This window comes from Chelonoidis abingdonii, chromosome 2 (genome assembly GCF_003597395.2).
Source record: "Chelonoidis abingdonii isolate Lonesome George chromosome 2, CheloAbing_2.0, whole genome shotgun sequence".
In the NCBI taxonomy this organism is placed as follows: domain Eukaryota; kingdom Metazoa; phylum Chordata; order Testudines; family Testudinidae; genus Chelonoidis; species Chelonoidis abingdonii.
Genome location: NC_133770.1, coordinates 189,202,876 through 189,229,697, shown reverse-complemented (window position 1 = coordinate 189,229,697; position 26,822 = coordinate 189,202,876). Strand labels below are relative to the sequence as shown.

The window sequence follows — 26,822 nt, the reverse complement described above, 5'->3', positions numbered from 1 at the left end:
ACCAAAAACCAAAGGAATCTCTTGTGTAATGGGTGAATCATGACATAAAAATGCACATCCTGAAGGCTGAGGGCCAAAAAACAATCCCCTGGATCCAATAATGGAATTATAGCTGCAAGAGTCATCATCTTGTACTTCTACACTTTCACAAAGTTTTTTAGGACTCTGACATCTAGAGTAAGTTTCCATCACCCAGCTGTCTGATGTAATCTGATCCCATGCCAGCTGGAAGTGAGAGAAGTGGTCCCCAAAGGGAGACAAGGTGGGTAAACTGGTGCAGCTAAAAGATCATAACATGGGGTTGATCCTGACTCTCAACCACTCTGTCAAAACTGATGCTTCAAAGATGCTGAACTGTGAGTCAAATCAGATGTAGATTTCTTCATAGGTGGCTCACAGGGTCTTTGGAAATCCAAGAATTTCTGCACAGTTTGTGATTTACTAAATCAGTGGGTCTCAAACTTTTTTTAAAATGGTGACCCCTTTCACATCGCAAGCCTCTGAGGCTATGTCTAAACTACCCGCTGTGTCGGCGGGTTAAAACTGATTGCTCGGGGATCGATATATCGCGTCTCATCTAGACGCGATATATCGATCCCCGAGCGTGCTTATATCGATTCCGGAACTCCACCAACCCCAACGGAGTTCCGGTATCGACAGGGGGAGCCGCGGACACCGATCCCGCACGGTGAGGACGGGTGAGTAATCCGATCTTAGATATTCGACTTCAGCTACGTTATTCACGTAGCTGAAGTTGCGTATCTAAGATCGATTTCCCCCTGTAGTGTAGACCAGCCCTGAGTGCGACCTCCCCTAATAAATTAAACTTTTAAATATATTTAACACCATTATAAATGCTGGAGATAAGCAGGGTTTGGGTGGAGGTTGACAGCTCGTGACCCCCCATGTAAAGACCTCACGACTCCCTGAGGGATCCTGACCCCCAGTTTGACAACCCCTGTACTAAATCTATGTTTGCTTGCAGGTATGTATATGACAAGGGAAGCTGCTGCAGGAGCCAGATAAACCTGGAGAGGGATATGATGACCTCCTGCCTGAACACAGAAGGTCCCCTAAGGACTCACAAGGAAGGGTGAGCTAGAATAAGGGGAAATGTGTAGGTTCATTACCTTTGTATAGAACCGTTATTTTTCACCTGGTTAAATAAAGATCAGTAATGTGTTAGAACTCTGAATAAAGTGTCTGTGTGAGTGATTTAAAAGTTACCCTAGAAATCTAAAACTGATTAAGATGGAAAATTATGAAAGGATGGGTGAAATAATGAAAGAATATCACTCTCTCCTTTAGACTGTAGAACCAATACATTTGTTCTACAAGGAGAAGGATAGAACAGGACTGGAGGCACACATCGTTAATGTTTTATTTCCAGTGAGTTCCAGGCCAGCTGATGCATATGACATACCAAGTATTACAAGTGAAACTACATTTTGAAATTCTTCTGTCAAGTTTGCCCCTTCATCTCCTTGGTGATGGAAACTGGCTGAAGAAACAATACTACAAAACTGAAAGGAATGTCTTGGGAAACAACAAAAAGTGGTAAGAGGCATCAGATCCTTCTGCAATAAAATAAAATGTGTCTTAAAGCTATCTGGAAATACCAAGTGAGTTATTCACTTTTCATTTAGGTGTTCTAGTACTATGAGGATAGCAGCCATAGAAACTTCTACACCGGACAGATTAGTTTAGAATTAACTATACCTCTTTTAGCAGGTGAATGAAAAAGCATCAGTCCTCCAAATCACTTCTAATGGTAGACACAGATTTTTTTCCAGAATCCCGCTGGGTGAGAAAGCCAGCAGATCTACAAGTCAAATAGCCTATGGCCCTAGCTCCTTGGAAGGAAAGTCTAGCAACTCAGCCTGTTGCCCAATGGTAAGTGGCCTAATAATGGACCTGATGGAAGTGACGGAAAAGGGGACTGCATGAGATTCTTATGTTGTCTCATACTGAAGGGGCCAATAACCCAGGAGGCTAACTGTAATCTTGAATAGAGAGTTGCTCGCTAGATAATGTACCAAGGGGCATTACAAACTAGGAAGCAGAAGACTCAGGAAGCAGGAAGGGAGAGGACCAGACCAATCTTTGATCCTGTTGAATCGCTCAGTGGAAAGTCTGACTGGCCAAGTAGTCAGAAAACAGGCACCAATATGGATTCAACCATGGAAAAGGTAAATAAGATCTTTCCCTAGATGGAAATGAAGCTGTGCTACACAATGGCATGCTGAACTTACTTCAAATTGATAGGCAGAGAAATCAGATCAGGAGATCATGCAGATAATGAAACAGCTCAGTGACCCTTTTCCCAACAGGCATATAAAATGCAAAATGAGAGGCTTAAATATGGATAATCACATACTACACATGACTGAGGTCTAAATAAAAGTAGAGGACCAAAGGAGATATGTGAATAAGGACATGGAAATCAATCTGATTCAACACAAGAAATCCCACCTCCACCTCAAGTTTGGACATCTACACTGCAATTTTATAGCCCTGCAGTCCCATAAGCGTGTGTCAGCTGACACGGACCAGACACAGGTGTTCTACTGCAGTGTAGACATACCCTGGGGAACCAAGACTAAAAGCCCAAGTCCTGCTGAAGTCATAGGGTCTTCATAGCTGTCCTGTTGTATGTAACAGTCTGAATAGCTAACTCTAGTGCCTCCCTGAGTGACAATTTCTGATAAGTGACGGGAGCAGAAGAAAAAAGTACAGAAAGGAGGACTGCATTGTGTACCCCAACGACTCGTGCCTCCCCACACGGAGGGGACAATCTAAAGGGGAACACACATGAACATCCTACATATCTGCTCTGACCTCACCTCTGTTCTGAGCCCAGCCCAGAGCTGCCACACAGTCCCCACCTCATGTTATCTGTGGGAGGGGGGAAGGGGGTGGCCTCCGTCCTCCTTCCGTTGCACCTGTCCCCCCACACATTCAGCGGCTCACCCTGGAAGCTAGGCTGGGCAGGGAGCAGAACGGAGCTACATCTCATGGCTGAAACTGGCTGCTCTGGGTCACTGTTCTGTGCAGCGTAGCAGCTGCCTGAGGGAGCCTGACTCGGAAGGTGAAAGTGGCCTGCTCCCTGCCTGGGCTCTGCTGCCGATGACAGGGGCCAAGCATGTCGGGAGGAGTGGGGGCTCATGAGATGTGCTACTATGATAGTGTTTATGGACTGACTCTCAATGGGTGGAAGCAGAAGCTGCCATCACAGATTCTCTACACCCAACGAATTCCCGACCTAATCAATTCTCTGTTATACGTACAGATCTGAAAAGGAGACACAGAGAAATTTGTGGCTGGACAAGGCATGCTGGGCTAATCTGGCAGAGCAGCCAAAGGAGCAGAGGCAGGCTAGACTGGATTGAATGCACCAATGCTACAGACAGGAGTTTGGAGCTAGGTAAGGCCTTGAAGGAAGGGGGATGGAGAGAATGAGAGAAGAAAGAGGAAACATAAAAATAGGATCAATTTAATTATTAGAAATTGTAGCCTTCTCAAAGCTCCTTCCAATATATAGAATCACAAATATTCAGTACATTTGTAACAACTGTACCATTTCTTCCTTTTACTATGTAGCTGACACAAAATTAAATTTTCAGTGACGTGTACTATACCAAAAACTAAATTTCAGCACTTTTTCCAATCCACTTTTGAACAAGGAAGTCAGATCAAATAAGGTACTGATGTAAAAAAACCTCTCAAACAGCATTCTAAAGCAAGACAGCTAAAATGGACACAGTTAAAATATAAGAGTGATAAATTTTGTCCCATATGTCATTGATTATATGATGTTTACATTCTGAGAAACCTGCTGTGTGTAGCCATTGTGGAACTACTTTTCACCCTTGAAAATTATGGCAAATATCAAGAGTCATCAACAGTACACCAATGGTAAGACAAGTAAAAAAAAAATAAACAAAAAAGCAGTACCCTAATCTCGAAAGACAGAGTTATGACGGTGCAACACAGCATCTTCCACCCATCTCTCTAGTATACACTCAGACACACGCATACAATAGCTGCAGACTTCAATGGGAGCGATGAGAAGAGTGTATACTTGAAGACAGACTTTGTTCCTAACAATCTTTTCCTTATATCAGATCCCTTTTTAACTGTAATAAGTTACTTTTGTCAGTTTAAAATCATGCCTCCACTGTAGCTTTTAGAATACATTATTAGTTAATTATATAAAACATGAAAGATACACAGTAAAAAGACACAGTACTGAAAGCCCACTTCACTTTAAAACAAGAAGAGAAGGTTTCATTTCTATAAAATAAACCACAATCTTCTTAAATATACTTACCTCAGGGCAGAGTGGTATAAGAAACCTCTAAGTAGTATAATAAAGGGACATTATAGAAAATAATATTAATAAAAACACACAAGTCTTCCTGACAGAAAAGTTATTGGAATGTACACAAGCAAATGAAGATTTCTTTTCTGAGAAAGACCACCATTTAAAATCCTTTATGGTTTTACAATGTTCTTTGTCTCCTTCTTGCTACATGACTCAAAGCAGTGCACACCAGCCCTAGAGAAAAATGAAATTGAATTCCCTAGGCAGTGCTGAATATTTTATAAGTAAGTTTGGAAGATGCTTACCCTGTATTGATGGAAATAATTTCTATCAGTGGGTTCTTCCTAATCTTTGGCAAATCCAATCGAGCTCCCCCCAGCCGTTTTCCATTATCTTTTTTCTGACCCAGCAGTCTCACAGAGTGACCTTCAAATGAAGCACAAAAATACATTACATATTAAACATGAATCCCATCACTTTACTTTAATTTATTGTTCTACACATATCAAGTGTCTGCATTTAAAAAAAACCCTGAAGAATGAAAAGAAAAAGTAATAATTTGCCTACCAACAGAGTAATGTATAAAGGAACACTAACAGTTAAAATAAATCACATTAAAAGTCTAATTTACTTTTCTCAGCCTATTAAATGAAAATGAACTAAACAGCTTCACTTTCATGTTCTCAAGCACTAGCAAAACACTGCAATTCTTCAGTTGTAAGCATGGCAGGATTTAAAACTATTTCTACATATTTAAAAATATGAATAGAAATTCTTTTTTTAAAATAATTAACTAAATTTTAATTAATTGGTCTTAAAGCTTATTACAGTGGTTTTCAACCTTTTTTCTTTTGCAGACTCCTAAAAAATTTCGAATGGAGGTGTGACCCCCTTTGGGAATCTTAGACATAGTCGAACCACCGGTTGAAAACCACTGGTTTATTACATAACAGAAGCTAAATTTTGGATCTAATTTATTCTCATTGTGTCAATTTAAGCAAAAATGCTTACTAAGTCTATACTGGCAGAGTGATAGTATATTGTAGAGATTCAGAAGAGACACCCCAGGTCAGAGAATGAACGTCATCATAACTTACTTCCTAAGGCAAGTGGTGCACAAGGAGCGCTATCTAAAATTGATATTTTCATGCTGTGTGCAGATGTGTACCAGCTACATCGTCTCCACGTCCCCTGTCTACAGACTTACAAAGCACACATGCCAGTGGTTTACTCACCTTCAAAAGCAAAATATTGCAATGAAGAGAACAAACAATGTTTTTATAATAGCCACAGGTTGGGTGTAATGCCCCAGAGTGACTAACAGGAGAACACTTGAGGGCCATATCTCCACAAGCCTAGATTGAGATAGGAAGGTAAAGCAAGTAAAACTCATGGCTGGATATCTGATGGAGATGGAAAGAGACCTGGCTGGACATCTGATAGAGATGGGAAAAGGTTACTAGTTAGTTAGTTAAATAAAATAAATAAATAAATAAATAAAGTCAAGGCTATTAGAATCATCTTCTTCAGTAGAAGACGGGGAAAGGTAGGAAGCTCTTCTTTGACAATGTATGATGCTTGCCATGAATATTTTGTTTTTAAATATATACCATTAATATATAAAACTACCCTCAGGAGAAAAAAAAAGAAAAGCATTAAATAAACAATGAAGTCGCAACTGAACTAAGTCCATATTGTTTCAGTGAAATGGATTTCAAGTTCAACTCAAATAAAACACAAGGTCCAAGCAAGTTTGCTCATTCCTACTATACCAATAACTTTGCTTAGAAAATTAAATAATTCATCCATCAATCATGATGTCTCTCCTCTAAGGGCTTTCTTCAGACATTAAGTAATTTAAGAATAATGTGGCATTCATACTATGATCTCTTCCTATAATATGGCTACAGTAACTCACAGTCAAGCAGCTGCATTTGGCATACCATTCCTTTCTGATTCTTAATATAAGTAAAATTTTTCAATCAAAAACTTTTTTAATGAAGAAGTGAGCAAGATTAGCATGATAATGTTATAATTAATACAACAACAGATATCAAAAGTTCAATGATGCCTGAGAAAGGAATACTATTTTTGTACTAGCACATGACAGAAATTTCATTACATTCTGCAGTGAATTCAGTAATATGCTGCCTTTGCTAATAACATTTGCTAAATTATTCATCTCCACTATCCCATACAAATAGCAATCTCTCTGTCTAATGATACAACTAGTTATTTTCCAATCCAATGGTTCATTAAGGAGTCACCAACCTAACAAAATGCATTTTACATATTTTTAATAATAATGGAAGTATAGCAGTATGACATGAATAGAAATTAAACTGTGAGCAGCGTACTCCCTTTCTCTATTTCTTATAAATACTGTATCTCTGCAAAAATCTGAACTGAAGGAAAAAGTAAGTGTGAACAACGGATAGAAAGTTTACTGCTACAATGGTTTATTTGGAATGGGTTATTTTTTTCCCAGCAGAAATCAAAAATAAATGGTCTTCCCAAATCATAAATATGAATTAATAGTAAAGGCACTAAAAATAGTGTAGATCAGTGGTTCTCAAAGCCAGTCCTCCGTTTGTTCATGGAAAACCCCTTGTGGGCCAGGCCTGTTTGTTTACCCGCCGTATCCACAGGTTCGGCCAATCACGGCTCCCACTGGCTGCACTTCACCGCTGCAGGGCAATGGGGGCTGTGGGAAGGGTGGTCAGCACATATAAAACTGTTGGAAAACTAGAGAAATATCTAAATGAGTTGATGCACTCTGTGGAAGACCTCTGCATATCCTCAGGGGTATGTGTACCCCGGTTGAGAACCAATGGGTTAGAAGACCTGACTCTCCTTTGCCTTCGTGACACAGGCAAAGAGTCCACATGACATCGCTCCCACTCAACCACTCTATTTCTGTGCTGGACACTCTGCTCCATCCTCCCTCACTCTCCTAATATTGTCAGAGATTCCACTAGTACAGATAGAGAAAACAATTATCCACATCACATCTGACACGTGTTATTGATTCCAAACATCCTACACCCATTTGTAAGATGGATCTAATTTGAACAGGAAAGGTTGGTCCAGGCACTCTCAAAAAAACAGCACTTTGATGCTTCATATATGCAAGACTGAAGACAACTTCTTTCATGGGACAACTTTCAGAAGTCCCCCATCAATAAGAAGAGGATAAGCAAAGGGAAGGGGAGCAATGTTACGACTGATACCATAATTTAGTATTTACAGAATGCCTGTACTTTTGTAGAGGGAGTCCTCGGACTTACGACACAATTCATTCCTCAGAATTGCATTGTAAATGAAAACATTGTAAGCTGAAACTGCTTTTTCTCACAGGAATAAATGGTATGAAGGCGGGACTGGTTCCTGAACCAAGTCATGACGCACTATTTTCATCACAATAGCCCAGATTTTTGTACTAAATGAATTATAGATGACTAATGTTGCAACATCAATGTATTTATGTGCACTGTATTTTGTAAACAGCATTCAAATAAACACATAAATTCACATATGCTGCTCAGAATACCAGCTACATAGGCTCAGAAAGCCAGGGAGAACGGCACAAATGCTGAACCTCGGCCAAGCTTTCTGACTGGCTGAGCCCAGGGCTGGGAACCAATCAAAAACAAGCAACAACCCTACCCGGCAACAAGCTACTCTGCTGCCTTGAAGGTAATCAGAACTGACCCTTCCAGCTCCATACCAGTATAATACAGCGAGGACGTGACTTCAAGTGAACTTTATGCAAATCGAGCATTGTAAGGATGAAACAAGCATCGCAGGGTCAATTGAAAAGCGTCGTAAATAGCATCTGACGTAAGTCGGGCATCGTAAGTCAGAGGACTCCCTGTATTTTGATGTACAACACACAAGTCCTGGTACATTGAAACTTTTGTTTTTCAACATCAGCTACAAATTTGTGACCACCAAACCTCCCTCCCCCAATAAATATAACAAAGACAGTTTTGTTTTAAACAATAGCTTAAAAGTTTGTTTACTACTTTGTTTCTATTAAGAAACCAATAGGATTTTATAAAACTGAATCCCTGTATCTCTTTACATAATGTAGATCTTTCCTCCTGCTGTGTTTTTGTTTGTTTTCATTACAAATCTTAAAAATAAATATTTTATCTCCCAAAAGGGAAAGATAAGCAACATTCCCCTAAATTAATTGACCGATATCAGTTCCAAACTACTGTCGGGCATGATGTAGAAAATAGTAGCACAAAATCACATTTATGAACACCTTACACAGCACCAGATTATCAAAGGGAAAAAGCTGTGATCAGGTTCTCTTCCAAAGCCTTTCCTCAGAGTAAGTTTGTCTACCTTTCTGACTCTACAGCACAGAAGCCATGGGTAATTTTGTGAACGCTTTCCTAAACCAAAACACAAGCATTTTCATATGCTTCTGCACAAAACATTTGGTTTATTAACTCATATTTTATTCTAAAGTACAATAAGCAATGGTCTTACATGTTGGTTATCAAACAAAAAATCCCCAAAAGTTTGTTCACAGCTTACAGCATTGAACCAGATGACTAGATTCACACAAGGGTCATGCTTTTAAAACTACCCTGTGACATTTGGATATAGGTTTGTTCTGTGATGCGTATGAGTCCAGAACCTATCTATAGCTGTAGTAATCTCTTACACAATAATGATGGAAAGACAGATATATTTCTATTTGCACTACCATATAAGCAGAGCAAAAAAACCAGTACTTTATGCAACATTTGAAAGAAGTTTAACTAAAGATTTGGCTAAAGCTTCAGAGCAACCAGACAATTACTGAATAACCAAAAGAATAAATGGACATAGTCTGACATCAGGAATCATAACATTCAAAAACCAGTAGGAGAATACTTCAGTCTCTCTGGTCACTCAATAACAGACCTCAAATGGCAATTCTTCAACAAAAAAAAAAAACTTCAAAAAGCTGCAGAACTGGAATTAATTTCCAAACTAGATACCATCAGAATAGGCATGAATAAAGACTAGGAGTGGTTCGGCCATTACAAAATCTAAACTTAATTTCCCCAATACTACTTTCTCTCTACTGTTACTCACACCTTCTTGTCAACTGTCTGTAATGGGCCACTCTCTTACCACTTCAGAAGTTATTTTTCCTCCCTTGGTATCCTGCTCTTAATTGATTTATCTCATTAGACTGAACTTGGCAAAGCACCCCCATCCTTTCATGTATTTATACCTACTCCAGTTTTTTTTACTTCATACATCTGATGAAATTGGTTCTAGCCCACGAAAGCTTATGCCCAGATAAATCTGTTAGTCTCTAAGGTGCCACAAGGACTCCTCGTTTTTTTTTGCTGAATAATCAATGCAAATTCTGATGCTATTATAATACTAACCAGATCCAGTCAAGAGTTCTGCAGGGCAGAACACTCATACCAAGTGTTATTGGGATCATGTTAGAAACAATTTAAAATCAAAGTTCACTAAAGTGCAGAGATGAAGGTTTCAGTCATGGTTCACATTTACACACAAATCAACAAACACGACTCATTCGACTTGGAACAGTCACAAAGAGCCCAATGTTAGAACAAACAAAACAGGAAACAAATCTCTTTTCTGTTCACCTAAACCACAGTTTCTCAGCCTTTTCAGGTTGGTAACACCTAATTCAAAGTTAACATTTCCACATTATAATATAATATAATATAATATAATATAATATAATATAATATAATATAATATAATATAATATAATATAATACAATACAATACAATACAATACAATAAAAAAGTGTCAAGAAAAATGGCAAGCCCATATAATTTAATTGTGAGTGTTGATTTCAAAAGATTGACAGACAATACTTGAGCTTGAAGGGGAAGGATATGTTGGGAGTGACATTTTCTTTCCTTTAGATTGTAACAAGCTTTTCAAAGCCTCGTGGCATATCATGATCCTTCTGGGGGTTGGGACTCACTGGCTGAGAAACAATAACCTAAGCCTTTAAGTCACAGGAATTATATTCAAAGGGTTCAAGCTGTACTGACTAATTTTTGCCAGGTTGAGATGTTAGGATGATTTTGTGTGGAAGAACTTGACTGAAAGATCATGTACATCTAAATTCAGTGAGTGAATTTCAGTGCTATTAGTCTCTGCAGCTTTTTGAAGTTTTTTTTTGTTGAAGAATTGCCATTTGAAGTCTGTTATTGAGAGACCAGAGAGACTGATAAACAATCCTACTGAGTTTCAAAGAAGTCCCAAAGTAGCTCCATTCTGTCAGTAATTTGAGCAACCAATAAGAATCTACAGGAAATAAAAACTCATTGGAAGATGGAACAGCTAATCCACTGTTAGTTCATTCCCTCAATCTCCACACACTATTTGTTAGAACTACGACCCAGAATTTGCCACTCAAAGAGTACTTCTGGTTGGGCACAATAATATTTTCAGGATATTACCTATAAAATAGACCAAAGTTCAGCTATCTGCAACGTGACTAGCTCTGAAAAGTCTTCAAAGATGCAGGAAGCCCAAAATTTTGAAAATACTAGTTCATTTTTTTTTCATTTTGCTCTATTACTAGCTCTTTCTTGTGCTACTTCCACCACGTATTCTTAAAATATAATCACCATTTCATCAAGGATCTACAACCTATCCTGAAGGATGATCCATCACTCTCTCAAATCCTGAGAGATAGGCCAGTCCTTGCTTAGAGACAGCTCCCCAACCTGAAGCAAACAATCACCAGCAACCACACACCACACAACAAAAACACTAACCCAGGAACCTATCCTTGCAACAAAGCCCACTGCCAACTCTGTCCACATATCTATTCAGGACATACCATTATAGGACCTAATCACATCAGCCACACCATCAGGGGCTCGTTCACCTGCATATCTACCAATGTGATATATGCCATCATGTGCCAGCAATGCCCCTCTGCCATGTACATTGGCCAAACTGGACAGCCTCTATGTAAAAGAATAAATGGACACAAATAAGACGTCAAGAATTATAACATTCAAAAACCAGTTGGAGAACACTGCAATCTCCCTGGCCACTCGATTACAGACCTAAAAGTCGCAACACTACAACAAAAAAACTTCAAAAAACAGACTTCAGTAAGAGACTGCTGAATTGGAATTTATTTGTAAATTGGACACCATCAAACTAGACCTGAATAAAGACTGGGAGTGGATGGGCCATTACACAAAGTAAAACTATTTTCCCATGCTTATCTCCTCCGCCCCCCGCCAAGTTCGTTACATCTCTTTGTCAACTGCTGGAAATGGGCCATTTTCATTACCACTACAAACTGTCCTTTTTTCTCGTGCTGATAATAGCTCACCTTAAATGATCACTCTCCTTATAGTGTGTATGGTAACACCCATTGTTGCATGTTCTTGGTGGGTGTGTGGGTACGCGTGTGTATATATCTTCCTACTGTATTTTCCACTACATGAATCCAATGAAGTGGGGCTGTAGCCCACGAAAGCTTATGCTCAAATAAATGTTAGTCTCTAAGGTGCCACAAGTATGGAAGGTGAGCATTCAGCTGTTGTAACCTGTGCAGGTTGTGCCATGTTTGTCTTTCTTCTACAGGACAGAAGCGACTGTCTGTACAAAGCGCAAGCTGGGCTTCATATTGGAAGAGAAGGTTAGAGGTGTTGAGCAACATGTATGGACCCTGCGTTGCATAAGAGAAAATGAAGATTTCCTGGACAGACGTCAGGATATGCTTCTACGGGCACAATGGCCTGAAGAATCGAAACAGGCTGTGCAGAGAGGAGAGAGGGACGGTGAAGAAATCTGGCAGTACGTGACCTCCAGAAGAACAAAGAGGAGCGTCCATGTACCAGCAATGGAGACACAGATGAGTAACCGCTTTCATGTTCTTTCCACAGGTACTAATGCGGAGAGTGGACTAGATGGTACATCTGAGAGAAGGGAGCAGAAGGAGACTCCACCGAGTGGAAGGCACGAGATGCACTATCCTAGGGATGGGGGTTCCACAACCACCACTCCCAAGAGGAGGAGGAGGGTGGTGGTGATTGGGGACTCCCTCCTCAGGGTGACTGAGTCATCTATCTGCCGCACCGACCGAAAAAACTGAGAGGTCTGCTGCTTGCCAGGAGCTAGGATTCACGATGTGACGGAGAGACTGCTGAGACTCATCAAGCCCTAGGATCGCTACCCCTTCCTGCTTCTCCATGTCGGCATCAATGATACTGCCAAGAATGACCTTGAGCAGATCACTGCAGACTATGAGGCTCTGGGAAGAAGGATAAAGGAGTCTGAGGCGCAAGTGGTGTTCTTGTCCATTCTCCCTGTGCAGGGAAAAGGCCTGAGTAGGGATCATCGAATTGTGGAAGTCAATGAATGGGTACGCAGGTGGTGTCGGAGAGAAGACTTTGGATTCTTCAGCCATGGGATGATATTCCAAGAAGGAGGAGTGCTAGGCAGAGACGGGCTCCACCTAATGAAGAGAGGGAAGAGCATCTTCGCAAGCAGGCTGGCTAACCTAGTGAGGAGGGCTTTAAACTAGGTTCACCAGGGGAAGGAGACCAAAGCCCTGAGATAAGTGGGAAAACAGGATACTGGGAGGAAGCACGAGCAGGAGAGTGCAAGAGGGGAGGACTCCAGTCTCAGATCGAGAAAGCAGAACAATCAGCGAGTTATCTTAAGTCCCTATACACAAATGCAAGAAGCATGGGATACAAGCATCAAGAACTGGAAGTCCTGGCACAGTCAAGGAACTATGATGTGATTGGAATAACAGAGACTTGGTGGGATAACTCACATGACTAGAGTACTATCATGGATGGATATAAACTGTTCAGGAAGGACAGGGCAAGGGTAGAAAGGGTGGGGAGAGTTGCATTGTATGTATAGAGAGCAGTATTAGATCTGCCAGAGCTCCGGTATAAATCTGCAGAAAACCTGAGAGTCTCTGGATCAGTTTAGAAATGTGAGCAACAAGGGTGATGAGTATTGTGGTGGGAGTACTGCTAGGTAGACCACTCAGACGATGAAGGATTGATACGTGGACGAGGGACTCTTCTTCTGGTCAAAGCTGGGCAGAATTACTCAGTCACGGCCCGATAGGTTCTCAGTGGGAGACTTTAATCAACCCTACCATCATGCGGGAGAACAAGTAGCGAGGCAGTGGCCCCAAGAATACAGGAATGTTTGGTGGAAAAGTGTAAGGGGACGAATTTCGTGAGTGAGCAAGTGACCTGGAGGAACCAACTAAGGGCCAGAGTTCTTTCTTGACCTGCTGCTGCACTAAACCAGAAAGTTAGTAGAGATAGCGAAGAAAGGGTGGGATGTGACCCTGGCAGGACGCAGAGTGACACATACGGAGGATGGGCGATCAAGATCCTGGACACAGCAAGAGGAGAGCAGCAGAATACAGACCTTGACTTCAGAAAAGCAGACTTTGACTCCATCAGGAACTGAATGAGCAGGATCCTGGGAGAATACATGGAGGGGAAAGGAGTCCAGGAGAGCTGTGTATTTAGAATCCTTATTGAGGTTGCACGGAAAAAAACAATCCTGACGTGTAGGAAGAATAGTAAATATGGCAGGCGACCAGCTTGCTAACAGTGAAAATCCTTGCTGAACTCTCATACGCAAAAAATCTTCACAGAAGGGAGAAGATGGGAAAAATGACAAGGGAGAGTACAAATATTGCTCAGGCAATGCAGCGATGAAATCAGGTAGCAACATCACACTTGGAGTTGCAGCTACAAGTAAGATGAAGAAACAAAAAAGGTTTCGTTAGGTATGTCAAGCAACAAAAGAAGTTAAGTGAAAGGTGGCCCTTACGAAGAAGAGGCAACCTAGTGACAGAGGATGTTGGAAAAGTAATCGTACTCATGTTTTTCTTGCTCTTTCTGCAAAACAAGGTCAGCTCCCAGACTCAGCTGACTGGCGACGTACAGCATGGGGGGGATGGTAGGTGGCCAGCCTCTGTTGGAGAAAGAACGTTCGAGATATTTAAGAAAAACAGGACGAGCCAAGTCCTGGGGCCGGATTCCTGCATCCAAAGGTGCTAAAGGAGTTGACGGATCTGATTGCAGAGCCATTGGCCATTATCTTGAAAACTCGATGGCAATCGGGGAGGCCAGGTCGACTGGAAAAAGGCTACTGTAGTGCTCATCTTTAAAAAGGAAGGAGGAGGATCCGGGGAAAGTACAGGCCAGTCAGCCTCACCTCAGTCCCTGGAAAAATCATGGAGCAGGTCCTCAAGGAATCAATTCTGAAGCATTTGAGAGGAGAGGAAGTGATCAGGAACAGTCAGCATGGATTCACCAAGGGCAAGTCATGCCTGACTAACCTAATTGCTTCTAGTGAGGAGATAACTCGGTCTGTGGATGAGGGGAAAGCAGTGGATGTGTTATTCCTTGCATTAGCAAAGCTTTTGATACCATCTCCCATAATATTCTTGCCGGCAAGTTCAAGAAGTATGGCTGGAGATGTGGACTACAATGGAAGAAAGGCTGGCTAGACGTCGGGCTCAATGGGAGTGATCAACGGCTTTATGTCTAGTTGGCAGTCAGTTTCAAGTGAGTGCCCCAAAGGGTTGGTCCTGGGGCCAGTTTGTCAATATCTTCATTAATGATCTGGAGGATGGCGTGGACTGCACTCTCAGCAAGTTTGCAGATGACACTAAATTGGGAAGTGGTAGATACACTGGAGGGTTGGGATAGGAATCAGAGGGACCTAACAAATTAGACAACTGGGCCAAAAGAATCTGAATGAGGTTCAACAAGGACAAGTGCAGAGTCCTGCACTTAGAGGGAAGAATCCCATTCACTGTTACAGACTAGGACCGAATGGCTAGGAAGCAATTTCTGCACAAAGACCTAGGGGTTACAATTGGATGAGAAGCTGAATATGAGTCAACAGCGTGCCTGTTGCCAAGAAGGCTAACAGCATTTTTGGGCTGTATAAGATGGCACTGCCACAGATCGAGGGATGTGATCATTCCCCAATTCGACATTGGTGAGGCCTCATCTAGAGTACTGTGTCCATTTGGGGCCCACATACAGAGGATGTGGAAGAAATTGAAGAGTCCAGCGGAGGGCAACAAAATGATTAGGGGGCTGTAGCACATGATTTAATGAGGAGAGGCTGAGGAACTAGGATTGTTTAGTCTGCAGAAGAGAAGGATGAGGGGAATTTGATAGCCGCTTTCAACCTACTGAAGGGGGGGGTCCAAAGAGGATGGATCTAGAACTGTAACCTCAGTGGTACCTGATACAGAACAAGGAGTAATGGTCTTAAGTTGCAGTGGGGGAGATTTAGGTTGGATATTAGGAAAAACTTTTTCACTCAGAGTTGTGAAGCCCTGGAATGGTTTACCTAGGGAGGTGGTGGAATCTCCTTCCTTAGAAGTTTTTAAGGCGAGACTTCTCTAAGCCCTGGCTGGGATGATTTAGTTGGGGAATTGGTCCTGCTTTGAGCAGGGGGTTGAACTAGATGACCTCCTGAGATCCCTTCCAATCCTGATACTTTATGATTCTATGATCATTCTGTGAAATAAATGAGAGGCAAGAGGAGATGGTGAAAGAAGCAATAGAGAAAGGTTGACTCATTTTAAGTCTCAATGGATTCCAGCAGAAAAGCTCTGTTCAGGCATTTCAGTACATTTCTGCTCATTCAAACAAAGTGACAGAGGAAAGAGATACCAAAAGATGAAGATTTTGGTGAACATTTTCAGAACACCTAATCTGGGACTGAGAGGCAGGGGTTTCCCGATGAAAATCTATTTTACATTTGAAAATTTTAAATTGTAAACAATATGACATGATCCTGCCCTCTTCTTCATATTTGCTCTATTTTTATTAAGTTTACCCATGGAATAATTCCTGGATCAATTCTTCTTGGAGCAGCACCTATTGCTAGTGATTGACAAGAGTTGCTATTTCTGGCAGAATGGATTTTCCTCCATCTCTTCTCCCTCTCGTCCCACCCCTTTTGGTTTCCATTTTTCTTTCCTATGTTATATCTCCTCTCCTGTGTTTTTTCTGATGCGGTCTCTCTCTTCACCCACTGCCTGCTTCACTACTCTATTCTTCCAGTCTCCTCAAGGTTTGTGCTGTAAGCAAAATTCCACCCTTCATATTGCTCACTGCCCTTGCCTCCTTTTCTCTGTCGTCCTTCCTTTCTGCTCTGTGCCTCTCTAATTCCCCTCAATTCATTCCTCTCTACAATTGTTCTGCCTTTTGCCCCTTAGCGAGGTGGTCCCCCGCTCCTGCCCGGAAGGGCTTAAAGCAGCCCTGGCAGAGGGCTGGAGCAGGGGAAAAGCTGGGCTGATTGGCAGAGCAGCTGCTGCTGGGCCACACCCCAATCAGGCCACAGCTGGCCTGTATAAAAAGGCTGCGAGCCAGAAGCCCAGTAAGTCTCCCTCTGCTTGTAGAGGGAGAAGGACCTGGCTGCAGGGACCTAAGCATGACACCTAGATTGGGAGCAGGGCTGGGGAAGGGCCAGGGAGCTGGGAGCTCTGGCCTGGAAAGCCCCAGGCTGCAGACCTGACTATAGGCCGAATAGGTGCAGGGTTGCAACAGGGCAGCCCATGAGTAGGCAGGGGCAACAGGTCCGAACCCCTCTGCCTGTGATGAGTGACTTATACTGCAGTCTGCCGCAGTGAATGGAGGCTAGATGGAGACTGGGCAGTAGCCAAGACTAAGGCGAAGTGGGGACAGTGGGCAGGGGTTGCCCTGGGAGGGGGAGACCCAGAACCTTAGGGTGTGGGGGAACTGCCAAGGGGAGGGCAACCCAGAAGAAACGGGCACCGGAGTCTGGGAGGGACACGGAGGCCAAGCTGTGGCGGATCACCGGCCTGCAGAGGGTGTTCTGGGCTGGAAATCGAGATAATTCCCTGAGAGGCCAGCAGGAGGCGCCATCGGGTGAGTCTGCACACGCTTACACCTCCTAACTTCACTACCACCTCATCATCATTTCTCTTTTCTCTCTAGGGGGCTGACAGAGCTCCCACCCTCTCTTTCTTCCTCTAACTGCTTCTATCCCTCCTCAAGCTGAACTTCAGTCACAAATTGGCAATTTTCCAGACAGTACACCAAATATTACATTTAGCTAAGCCTGACTCCTACAGTTTTTATTCTTCATTTTGGCTCTTATTCTTTCAGCATTTTTCTTAATGTGAGGCTGCTTGTCCTCAACAATTATGAAGATGTAGAAAGATGAGAACATTTTAGTCTTGAAACATTATTAGAACGGTGAAATTAGACAATGCATGCAATTATTATTTAATGTACTGGCAGAAGACACACACTTATCATTTAGAGAATCTTATAAGTAAGGATATTATATTTCAGCACACCCCACTTATATGCTCACCTTTATGTGAACTACTAAAATACTATCAGTGATTCATAATTAGTTAATATATAGGCTAATTAAACAGTTGGCAAACATTGGTTAATATTTAAACTAGGATGGATGGGCTACTTCACCAGACAGGTCAATGTGACTGAAAGCTAGAAAGGTTATGTGAAGTATGAAAGGTTCAAGCCTGAAGTAATTTCCTTTGCTTGTTTTCAACAATCCAGTCCAGTGACCCATTATAACACTCTATTTTGTGAAAACGTCAGACAGACACAATGTGATTCAATCTGCACTTACAGCCTCCCCATGTCCCAAGAGTGGAATAAATTGTGTACGAATACTACAGTTCTAGCTCCTACAGAAAAGAAAATATCCCCTACAGAACAATTTAACTTCAAGAGGAAATTTAAAAGTAAGCTGATGTCTAAGAAAAAAAATACCCCAACCTCTAACATCTACAGTGGCTTTAAGGTTCTGAATTAGTGAAAGGTGGAAATTAAAAATTAAAAAAATATGGTAAGAGTTAGCAGTTATGGCGCCTCCTTCAAGTCTACAATGAGAGTAAGGCTTATTCCTTTGTCCACCATTGTATATACTTTTTAAAACAATGTTACACACGCACACATACCCTATTACAAAAATTAGTGTTTTACAATCATATAGAAAATGTTGACTTGTAAATGTGACCACCATAGATACAGATATCCTGTGCCTTCCATCAGTGTGGAAGGCGTACTTTATTGGTCCACCAGCTGAAAATGATGACCCCAAATTAGTTTCAAATGTCTCTACAGGGTGAACACCTGCAAACATAGGCATTTTGTTCATGAAAGCATTAACATAATATGATCATATTCTCTCCTAGATCACTGACACAGTAATTCCACCCTTTTCCCTATTCAGTATGTCATCTTCACAGATCACCTTGGAATACAGAGCTGTGACAGATTACATGTCTGGGAAAGAAGTTGGAGTGTCAATGATGTATAAAGTACTCCAAGTCCAACTCCTGTGGCATAGAAAGTGTTCAAACTCTTATGATCTGATACGGCTGTGGTGGAGACAAAGTTTCCTTTCCTTCATTATTGAATCTGCATACTCTTGGAACCATTTCTGGTGCCTGGCAATCTGATGCATCTTGGTAACATCTTGCTGGAAACAAGTCACTGAGAAATCTTCTATTACTTATGGGATAAGAATAAATTTAAGTGACTGGTCTCTTCCATGGGGAGAGGCTTTTGCTTGAGTACAAATATCATTTGATACAAGCTTTGACAATAAAAACTACAATTCTGCAACACAAAAAACAGAAGTTGTCAAAACTTAAGTGTATTCTGCTGCACAGTATCCACACAGGATAAGTGGTCTCCAAGAAGCTGCAGATATAGCCATATGATACTAATGGAATGCTCTGGAAATGATCCTTTACATGGTATAGTTTCCAGAATTTACCAGACACAACAGAATAATACTATGAGAGGTAAGAAATTTCACAGTCAGTTGAAAGAGATTATAGAAGGAATTAAGGCACTTTTAAGAGTTGTGATAAAAGCTGTGGTGATGTAAGAGTTGAAGGCAACTCTATCTCTTGAACGCAACTCAGTCAACATAGCTTCCTCAATAGGCAGTTGATATGACAACAAATATGAATCTTCTTATCTTGTAGCTTGGAGACTTGAGAGGACTGAAGGTAAACCAAAAAGTAAAGCTACATCGTAAAAAATGTTTCGAGTCTATTTCTAAAATACTGAAAGCTGAAGTGGCCATTAGGAACACGTAAATATATTTTCAAGTCTATGAAGCACAGACCATCTTTGGGGGTCTATTTCTCAAATCAGTAGGATAAGTCTTCCCTCTAAGGCCTTGTCTACACTACACAGTTTTGTCAGCAAAAGGCAGTTTTTGTCCACAAATCAGTGGAAATGAACATGCTACAATGCTACTTTTGGTGGCAAAACTCTCCTGTTTTGCTGACAAAAAAAGCCCAGCTTGATGAGATGCATAGAGCTTTTTGTGGCAAAGTTAGAGTGACAAAGCATCAGTGTAGACACTGCATTCATTATGTCACCGTAACTAGCCTCCAGGAGATATCTCACAATGCCCACTGTGACTGCTCTGCTCACTTTTTTGAACTCTTCTGTCCTGCATCCTGCTACACAGGCATGCATCCCTCCCCTTTAAACACCAGGAAGTTCTGAAACTGCTCAGTGTGGAGAGCTCACATAGCTCCTGCTTGCATTAAAGGGGAGGGTTGGATCATTGGTCTGTGGCGAGAGGCGGCTCTGGGGAACTTGCAGGGAATCACAAAATCAAAACATTAACTTGGAATCCTGCTTTCCCCGACACTAGCAATGCAACAGCTGGCAAGCAAGTGGGCTGCTGCTGGGGGAGGGAGCACAGAAGAGCCAGGGAGGGAGGTGGGGGCTGATGTTGGGGGGTGTCCCCCTTCCCCTGCCTCAGGGTTGGTTGCTTCCGGCTGCTGTCTGAACTTAAAGAGACAGTATACTGACACACTCATTCTCCCCCAAAACACACACACACACACACACACCGTCTCACACACTCCCGCTTTGCCCCCCAAACTTCAGTTGAAAAGCAGCTGGCAATCTAGTAGAATGCCCATGGAATGATGGGATTGAGAAACCTGAATCATGTGACATCATGTAGGTTATGAACTCACCAACAGGGCTAATTTTTTTTTTTTTTTTTTTTTTTTTAGTTTAAGAGGAAATAAGAGGAAATGATTGTGCTGGTGGTCCGGGGAGACTGCTGAAATTGTATCAGGTTTATTTTTTCATATCACCTTCAGGATCCAGGTATTTTGTACTATTTCAGAAGTCAAAGAAAAATCTCAGAAATAACCCCTTCAGAGTGGAACCTGAGCAAGCATGGACTCAGTCTATGAAGAGTACTACTCTGGAAACTGGTGCTGGGACAATCTCTCTGTGAACTGTATGAAAAATATTTTCAGACTGCATAAGAATGTTGATGTTTATATCTGTCCTGTAGAGCCCAGCTGCTGCGTTCTGTAAGTCTATTCAATTTCAATATCCAGAGTAAACATTATTCAAATTTGTGGAGGAAAAAAATCTTCAGATAGAAGCAGGAGCATCCTCATTCACTTTTGAAGGTAGAAACAGCTCAAATGGGGTTGCTGCAGCTACAGCTATATAGCTGTCTCCAATGTCTCTCTAGCCATCAATATTTATAGCTTCTATGGATGATGGGATGCGACCTACCTAGCAGTGAGTTCTCTGTATTGTGAATGAACCTACAGACGTTTGCCATAAATAAATCGATCAGTTATTTATTTATTATCTGTTCATCCAGGTAAATAAACATTATTTTTATGAAACATTTAGCCACTCCTCCATGAATTTTCAACAAGAGAGTACAACATCCATGAATTTTTTTTCATTTTCCTTTTTAAAATAGCCCATCTAAATTACATCACAATAATCAAGGCCATGACATTAATTTACTAGCAGAAATTGGACCTCCTAGTTTTGTTGCGTTTTTGTTCCACTCCATACTTTCCTCTAAGGCTGAGGCACCAAACGTTGTAACAGATGGCACAACAGCCTTACAAAGACATTTCAGTTACATTTCACTTGACTTTGCTTATATTATTTATAAGTTATTAGGTATTTTAATTTTTACATATTACAAATCTAAGTTACTCTTCACCAATTATGCTTTTATTTGCTGTATTTCACTTAGCTTGGAAATGAAAATGCCCTAGTCAATTTCACTCTCTTTATGTAAGTATCTAATCAGATTCACATATTTATGCTCATACATTGGCAGAATGCTCCAATATTTGGGTTTCAAATATGCAGAGGAATATTATTCCTTTAAAATAAATTTCCCTTTGAAATGCTTTTTCTAATTACATGGAAACACTTCTATTGGTATTAGACTTTTGCAAAAACCAGCTTTTTACATCATCTATATTTGGCATCTAAATGTACTTGACAATGTCCCTTAGTTTCTGTTAGATTTATGTTAAGCATTTTACTTTTTCAGTTTGAATTCTCCAGTAAATTTTTGATAAACTCTGAGCCCCACTCTCTTCTGAAAAAAAAACCCCCAGCAAGCATCAGCTATTGAATTCAACAGCCCAATTAATCCTTTCTGTCCAATTTGCAATTAGGATAAGCAGCAAGGGAATTGAGACCCAAGATTATGCACAGTCTCTCTAAATTCTGTTTCCATAATTCTCATTTTTTAAAAGTTTAATTTTATATACGGCCATTTTTACAAGAAGCTTTAAAACTGGTATTTTAATGAACAGCAACACTTCACAAATGCAATATCAACAGTGAATTACAATTTTTAAATAAATTAGAATCAAATCATTTTTGCCATTGCCAAAAATTTCCTAGCTTGCTTTCAAGCCAGACTTAAGTGATAATCTTATTCTGACACCCTAAAAAAACAAAACTAAAAACAAAACACACACACAGTAAATCAGAGATTTGAAGTTATGAACACTTTACAAAAATCATGGTGCTTCCTATCATATTTTTAAGAGTTTTATCTACACCAGCAGATGGATCATCTCATTAAGATGCAAGATGCTAATCCTGGATGACACAGCAGCTAAACTTCCTAAAAGGTTACCAAGAGCAGCATGATGCTCCTGAGGCAATGACTGACTCATTTAATACCAGCAAGTACCAAAAGATCACCACAGAGGACTATAATGTTTCTATTTTCAGTATGTTATGAGAACGGACGCAGGAACAAAAAAAAACCTCCATAAAAAGCTTATTCTGTCGCTCTGCCCTATCATACTGGGCCAAATTCTGCCACCACTACTCCCAGTCGATAGTACATTATTCCATGGGTAGGTGCACTGATTTGAGTAGCACTTCACTGTCCACATCATTTTACTGACTTCAGTGGCACTACTTGCAGACTAAGGCCTTGGCTACACTGGCGCTTTACAGCGCTGCAACTTTCTTGAAAAAACACACCCCTGAGCGCAGCAAGTTACAGCGCTGCAAATCGCCAGTGTAAACAGTGCCCTAGCACTGGGAGTGCGGCTCCCAGCGCAGCAAGCTAATCCCCACGGGGAGGTGGAGTACCTGCAGCGCTGGGAGAGCTCTCTCCCAGCGCTGGCGCCGCAACCACACTCACACTTCAAAGCGCTGCCCCGGGAGCGCTCCAAAGGTACAGGTCAAGGTGAATGAGGCAGGGAGATTTTTTTTTTTTTTTTTTTTTTTTTTTGAGGGAATCTGCTTTGCAGTCTTATGTTATGACAAATGTCAATTAAAGTAATAGCAAACTATTTTTGTGTTTTGGTTGGGAATACCTAAGGGGCGGTTTTCATTTTAAAAGTAAGATGAAAGCAGTACAAGTGTTATATTATTCAGCCACTCAAATTATACTTTGCAGAACCTTCAAACCACACTACATAATCTCTTAATAGAAGCATCTTCTTTACTTAGTTTGGTTTATGCATTTTCATGCTCTGCTCTAAAAACTTATCGTACTCAAGAATAAAAGTTAGAGACAACATCTCATGGACCAGTTACTTGTTTACACTAAAAGCACAGCCACCTAGGCTGAGCCATGTAGTCTGAATGCTTCATGGAACAGTAACTTTACAACCTGATTGGTAATGGAGACAATGTCATGTAGCCCAGAAAGAACCAGACAAATTGATTTATTAAATAATTAATGTTCACTAGTCAGACTGAAGAAACAATGCACTCTTTACAATACTTCACTGCAAAATATTTTGTGTATATACATGAACACAGCAAGGGTGAACAACCAACATAGTTACACAAGAACCACTAAACCAGTAGATTATTTAGCTGCCCAGTTGAAGAAAGCTTGTAGAAATGAGATGAAATATCTAAATAAACAGAAACTGTGAGAGTTCAAAATATATGATAATGAGTTTATAGCAGCTATCCTATTTAGGTAAAAAGGATTTTTAAAATGTGACCAAAGAATCTTCCACCTTTAAATCTAGTAACTCACAAACCTTGTCATATTTCATCTTTGCTAACATTACTTTTGTGATGCATACATTGCATAGTGCATCATTACATGAACAGAAAATCCTTCATTTACTTATCTGATCAAAACAAACAGAATGGTGTGGAACATGTCACAGTGTGTCTACTAAATAAAGCTTACAGCAGTCAGCAGAATGGCAGTTATTTCAATTGTAAGGCTTACCTTTAATAGTTTCCTCCACAACTTCTACTACACGGTCTATTTGCTGAACCTGAAAAAAGGACCAGAAGATCAATAAACTAAGCTGTTTTGATGGATCTGAAAAATTCTTGTTTCACATGTATTTCATTCAGTAGTGTGGAAGAAACTAAAATCGTTTTTGGTTATACTTCCATTTAGGATAGTATTGGGCAGTATTATTTTGTCTTGGGCAGAATACAGATGATTCTATTCACCTATACTGAAACACTTGGTTTCTATTTCCTAGCAGAACAAACAACTTCTCTTTAATAGGATAAAAAAGGATCCATGAGCTTCTTTTACACAGTCTTTAAGATCTACAGAAATGTTACACAGGGTACCTTGTCAGTGCTAGTAAGTTAAGCTAGGCCAGGCCTGGATAAAAAGTTCAAGAAATTCCAAAACTTAAGATCACACTCTAAGTTAAATACATTCTACAGAATACCCTGATTACATATTTCAAATTACAGTTTCATAACTACACCTCTCAAAAGTCCAAAATAGATTTTAATCTTTTTTTTAATTAATTGTTTAATATTGACCAAGAATTGGAAATTTTAGCTCATGAGTTAAAGGTTTTAGCAAATCGTGATAATTTTAAAACAGTGGGCATTAAAAAAGAAGTCTGGTTGTATTCCTAACCTAAAATAGTTGTGATCACTGCCCTTCTCTTATTGTGCAATGGGGAAATTCACTTATGAAATTCTTAAACCCTTTTAAAATCAATATATTGAGCTCAAAGAAAAGAACAAGTACACAGCACTTTCATTTTCTTGGGATATGGTCAAGAAATATATTTCCTGAAAGTGTATGTCCAAAGGATTTATGCAAGTTACTGGAACTTCAATATTACAGTGATGACAAGTGAGATACCAGGAGGGCAAGACTCAAGGTGCGTATTGCACTATGTGGCTCCAATATAAAGTACCTCTAACTAAAATTAAAGGGAATTACTTGGCAGAAGTCCCATGCATTTAGGAAGAAAGAGTGTTGACTTCCAGTTTTAAAATCTGTGGAACAAAACATTTTACCTGACCTAGAAAAATTCTCTCTACACTGGAATATTCTTTATGTTGTCACAGAAAATAAAAGAGTTTTGTTAATACACAGATAAAATGATCATATGTAATTACAGCACAACATTCTACTATATAACTTTTTCATCGTTACTATTGTAAATTACTCACATATCACTTTATTTCCTCTACTCACTTGCATTTATAATGACAATCTCTGCACCAAAAATCAATCAATCATGTGTGATTGAGTTGTTACCTCTCCAAGGACACCAGAAGTCCCCATCAGGAGACATCTTCCTATTAAGGGACACAGTACTTCTTGATATAAGATTTCTCTCCCAGTAATATCCCCGGCAGCATTTTTAAAAGGGGCCTGACTCTTTTACACAATGTACAGATAAAAAGAAAAACGTTACCCTCCTGTAATTTAATCCTCAGCCTTACTTCAAAATTTTAATGCAAAAGATTTTTACTTACCTGTATTGTAACTGTGCTCTTCGTGATGCGAGTGAAGATATGTATTCCACTGGGTATGCACATGCCCAGGGCACAAAGCCAGAGAACTCTGCCTAGCAGCACTGATAGAGCAGCACTCACTCCCTGTGCCTCAAAGCCCTGCATAGAGACATAACACCGCTTTTCAGACCACTTATCTGGGAAGCAGTAATGAAATGGATATTCCAGAGGAATTTAGCAGGCTCCAAAAGGGCTTCATTTATCTGGAAAATTACTCTCCCTGGGGCTGAGGATTGGCGGCTATCCAGCAACATGTGCGTGTTCTCTTGCATGTACTCAGCCTGGATCCCGAAAGTCTGATACAGATACCTGAGAGGGTCTTGGTATGACAGAGTCATCAGGCACTGGTGAAGAAGAGTCCGGTATTGCAGGGTCATTCAAAAAGAAAGGAGGACCAATGGAGACTGATGGGGAGGTGAAGTGGAGAGATTCAGGTACCTGCACAAGAGGGTCGACTGGACTGGCTCAGGAAGCATAACCTCCAACTGCAAGTGTAGTAGAGGAAGCGGTAATCGGTCATCTTCCCCGGGCTGAATCAAAAGCGGGAACTCCCAGACTGAGTCATACTCCAAAGAGGCCACTGGGAACAGTGGCAGGGCATTGGTGGCCAGTAGGTAGTAGGCCAGGGACTGCTATCTCTACTGCTAGAATGGTGCTGATGCCAGTACCGATGGAGATCCAAGGATCGAGAACAGTGCTTTGACGGTGAGAAGGAAGAGGAAGAAGTCTCTAAACAAGATCTTGAGGAGCCCTCGGCGTCATCCAGTGGGAATGGAGGAGCCACCCCCAAGGAAGCAAACAAATGGTCAGCCTCATCTGGAACCCAATCTGAAGTCATCACTGGTGCCAAGGATCAAGGAGCAGTTGATACTGTTGGTTCCTGAAGAGACATTACCCTATAGCCAGCACTTGAGCAAACTAGGGTGCTGAAACTGAGGTCAGCATTGAATCCAGTGAAGGAGTCTGTAATACATACATCGGTGTCAAAGACAGTGTCTGTGCCAATGAGCCTCTCAGTACTGCAAAGGACGACTGTAACCTTGCAGTCTGAGTACCAGATGGTGCAGAATACAGTGCAGTGCAGATGAGCAAGACAGCTTTGCCAACAGACTGTGCCAGTGGTGCAGCAGAAGGGGACAATGTAGAAGGCACTGCAACTGATAGCCTCTAAACTACAGGAGAACCAGGAGCATAAAGGAAGAGCAGGTCTGACACTGCTGGATATGCCAACAGTGTGGAGACAATCCGTGCCAATGCTGCCATCATTGTTACAGAACTCAATGGACACCTCATGGTGGGAACCGCAGTCAACATTAGAGTCCAGCTGATCTGAGCACAATACCGGGGAGCAGTTAGACGAGCCAGCTCCATCATGCATACCAGAGACCTTAAAGTA

At 41.0% G+C, this 26,822-nt stretch overlaps 1 protein-coding gene across 4 annotated transcripts in view; it reads right to left on the bottom strand.

Annotated features, from left to right (window-relative positions):
• Positions 1–26,822, bottom strand: part of CDKAL1 (CDKAL1 threonylcarbamoyladenosine tRNA methylthiotransferase) — a 626,106-nt gene that overhangs the window by 371,961 nt on the left and 227,323 nt on the right. For all 4 annotated transcript variants that reach the window (XM_032776978.2, XM_075062869.1, XM_032776979.2 and 1 more), the window contains 2 exons: positions 23,874–23,922; positions 4,630–4,750 (listed from right to left, as the gene is read on the bottom strand). In XM_032776978.2, the coding sequence (XP_032632869.1) occupies positions 4,630–4,750; positions 23,874–23,922 (170 nt within the window). The remainder of the gene's footprint in view (positions 1–4,629; positions 4,751–23,873; positions 23,923–26,822) is intronic.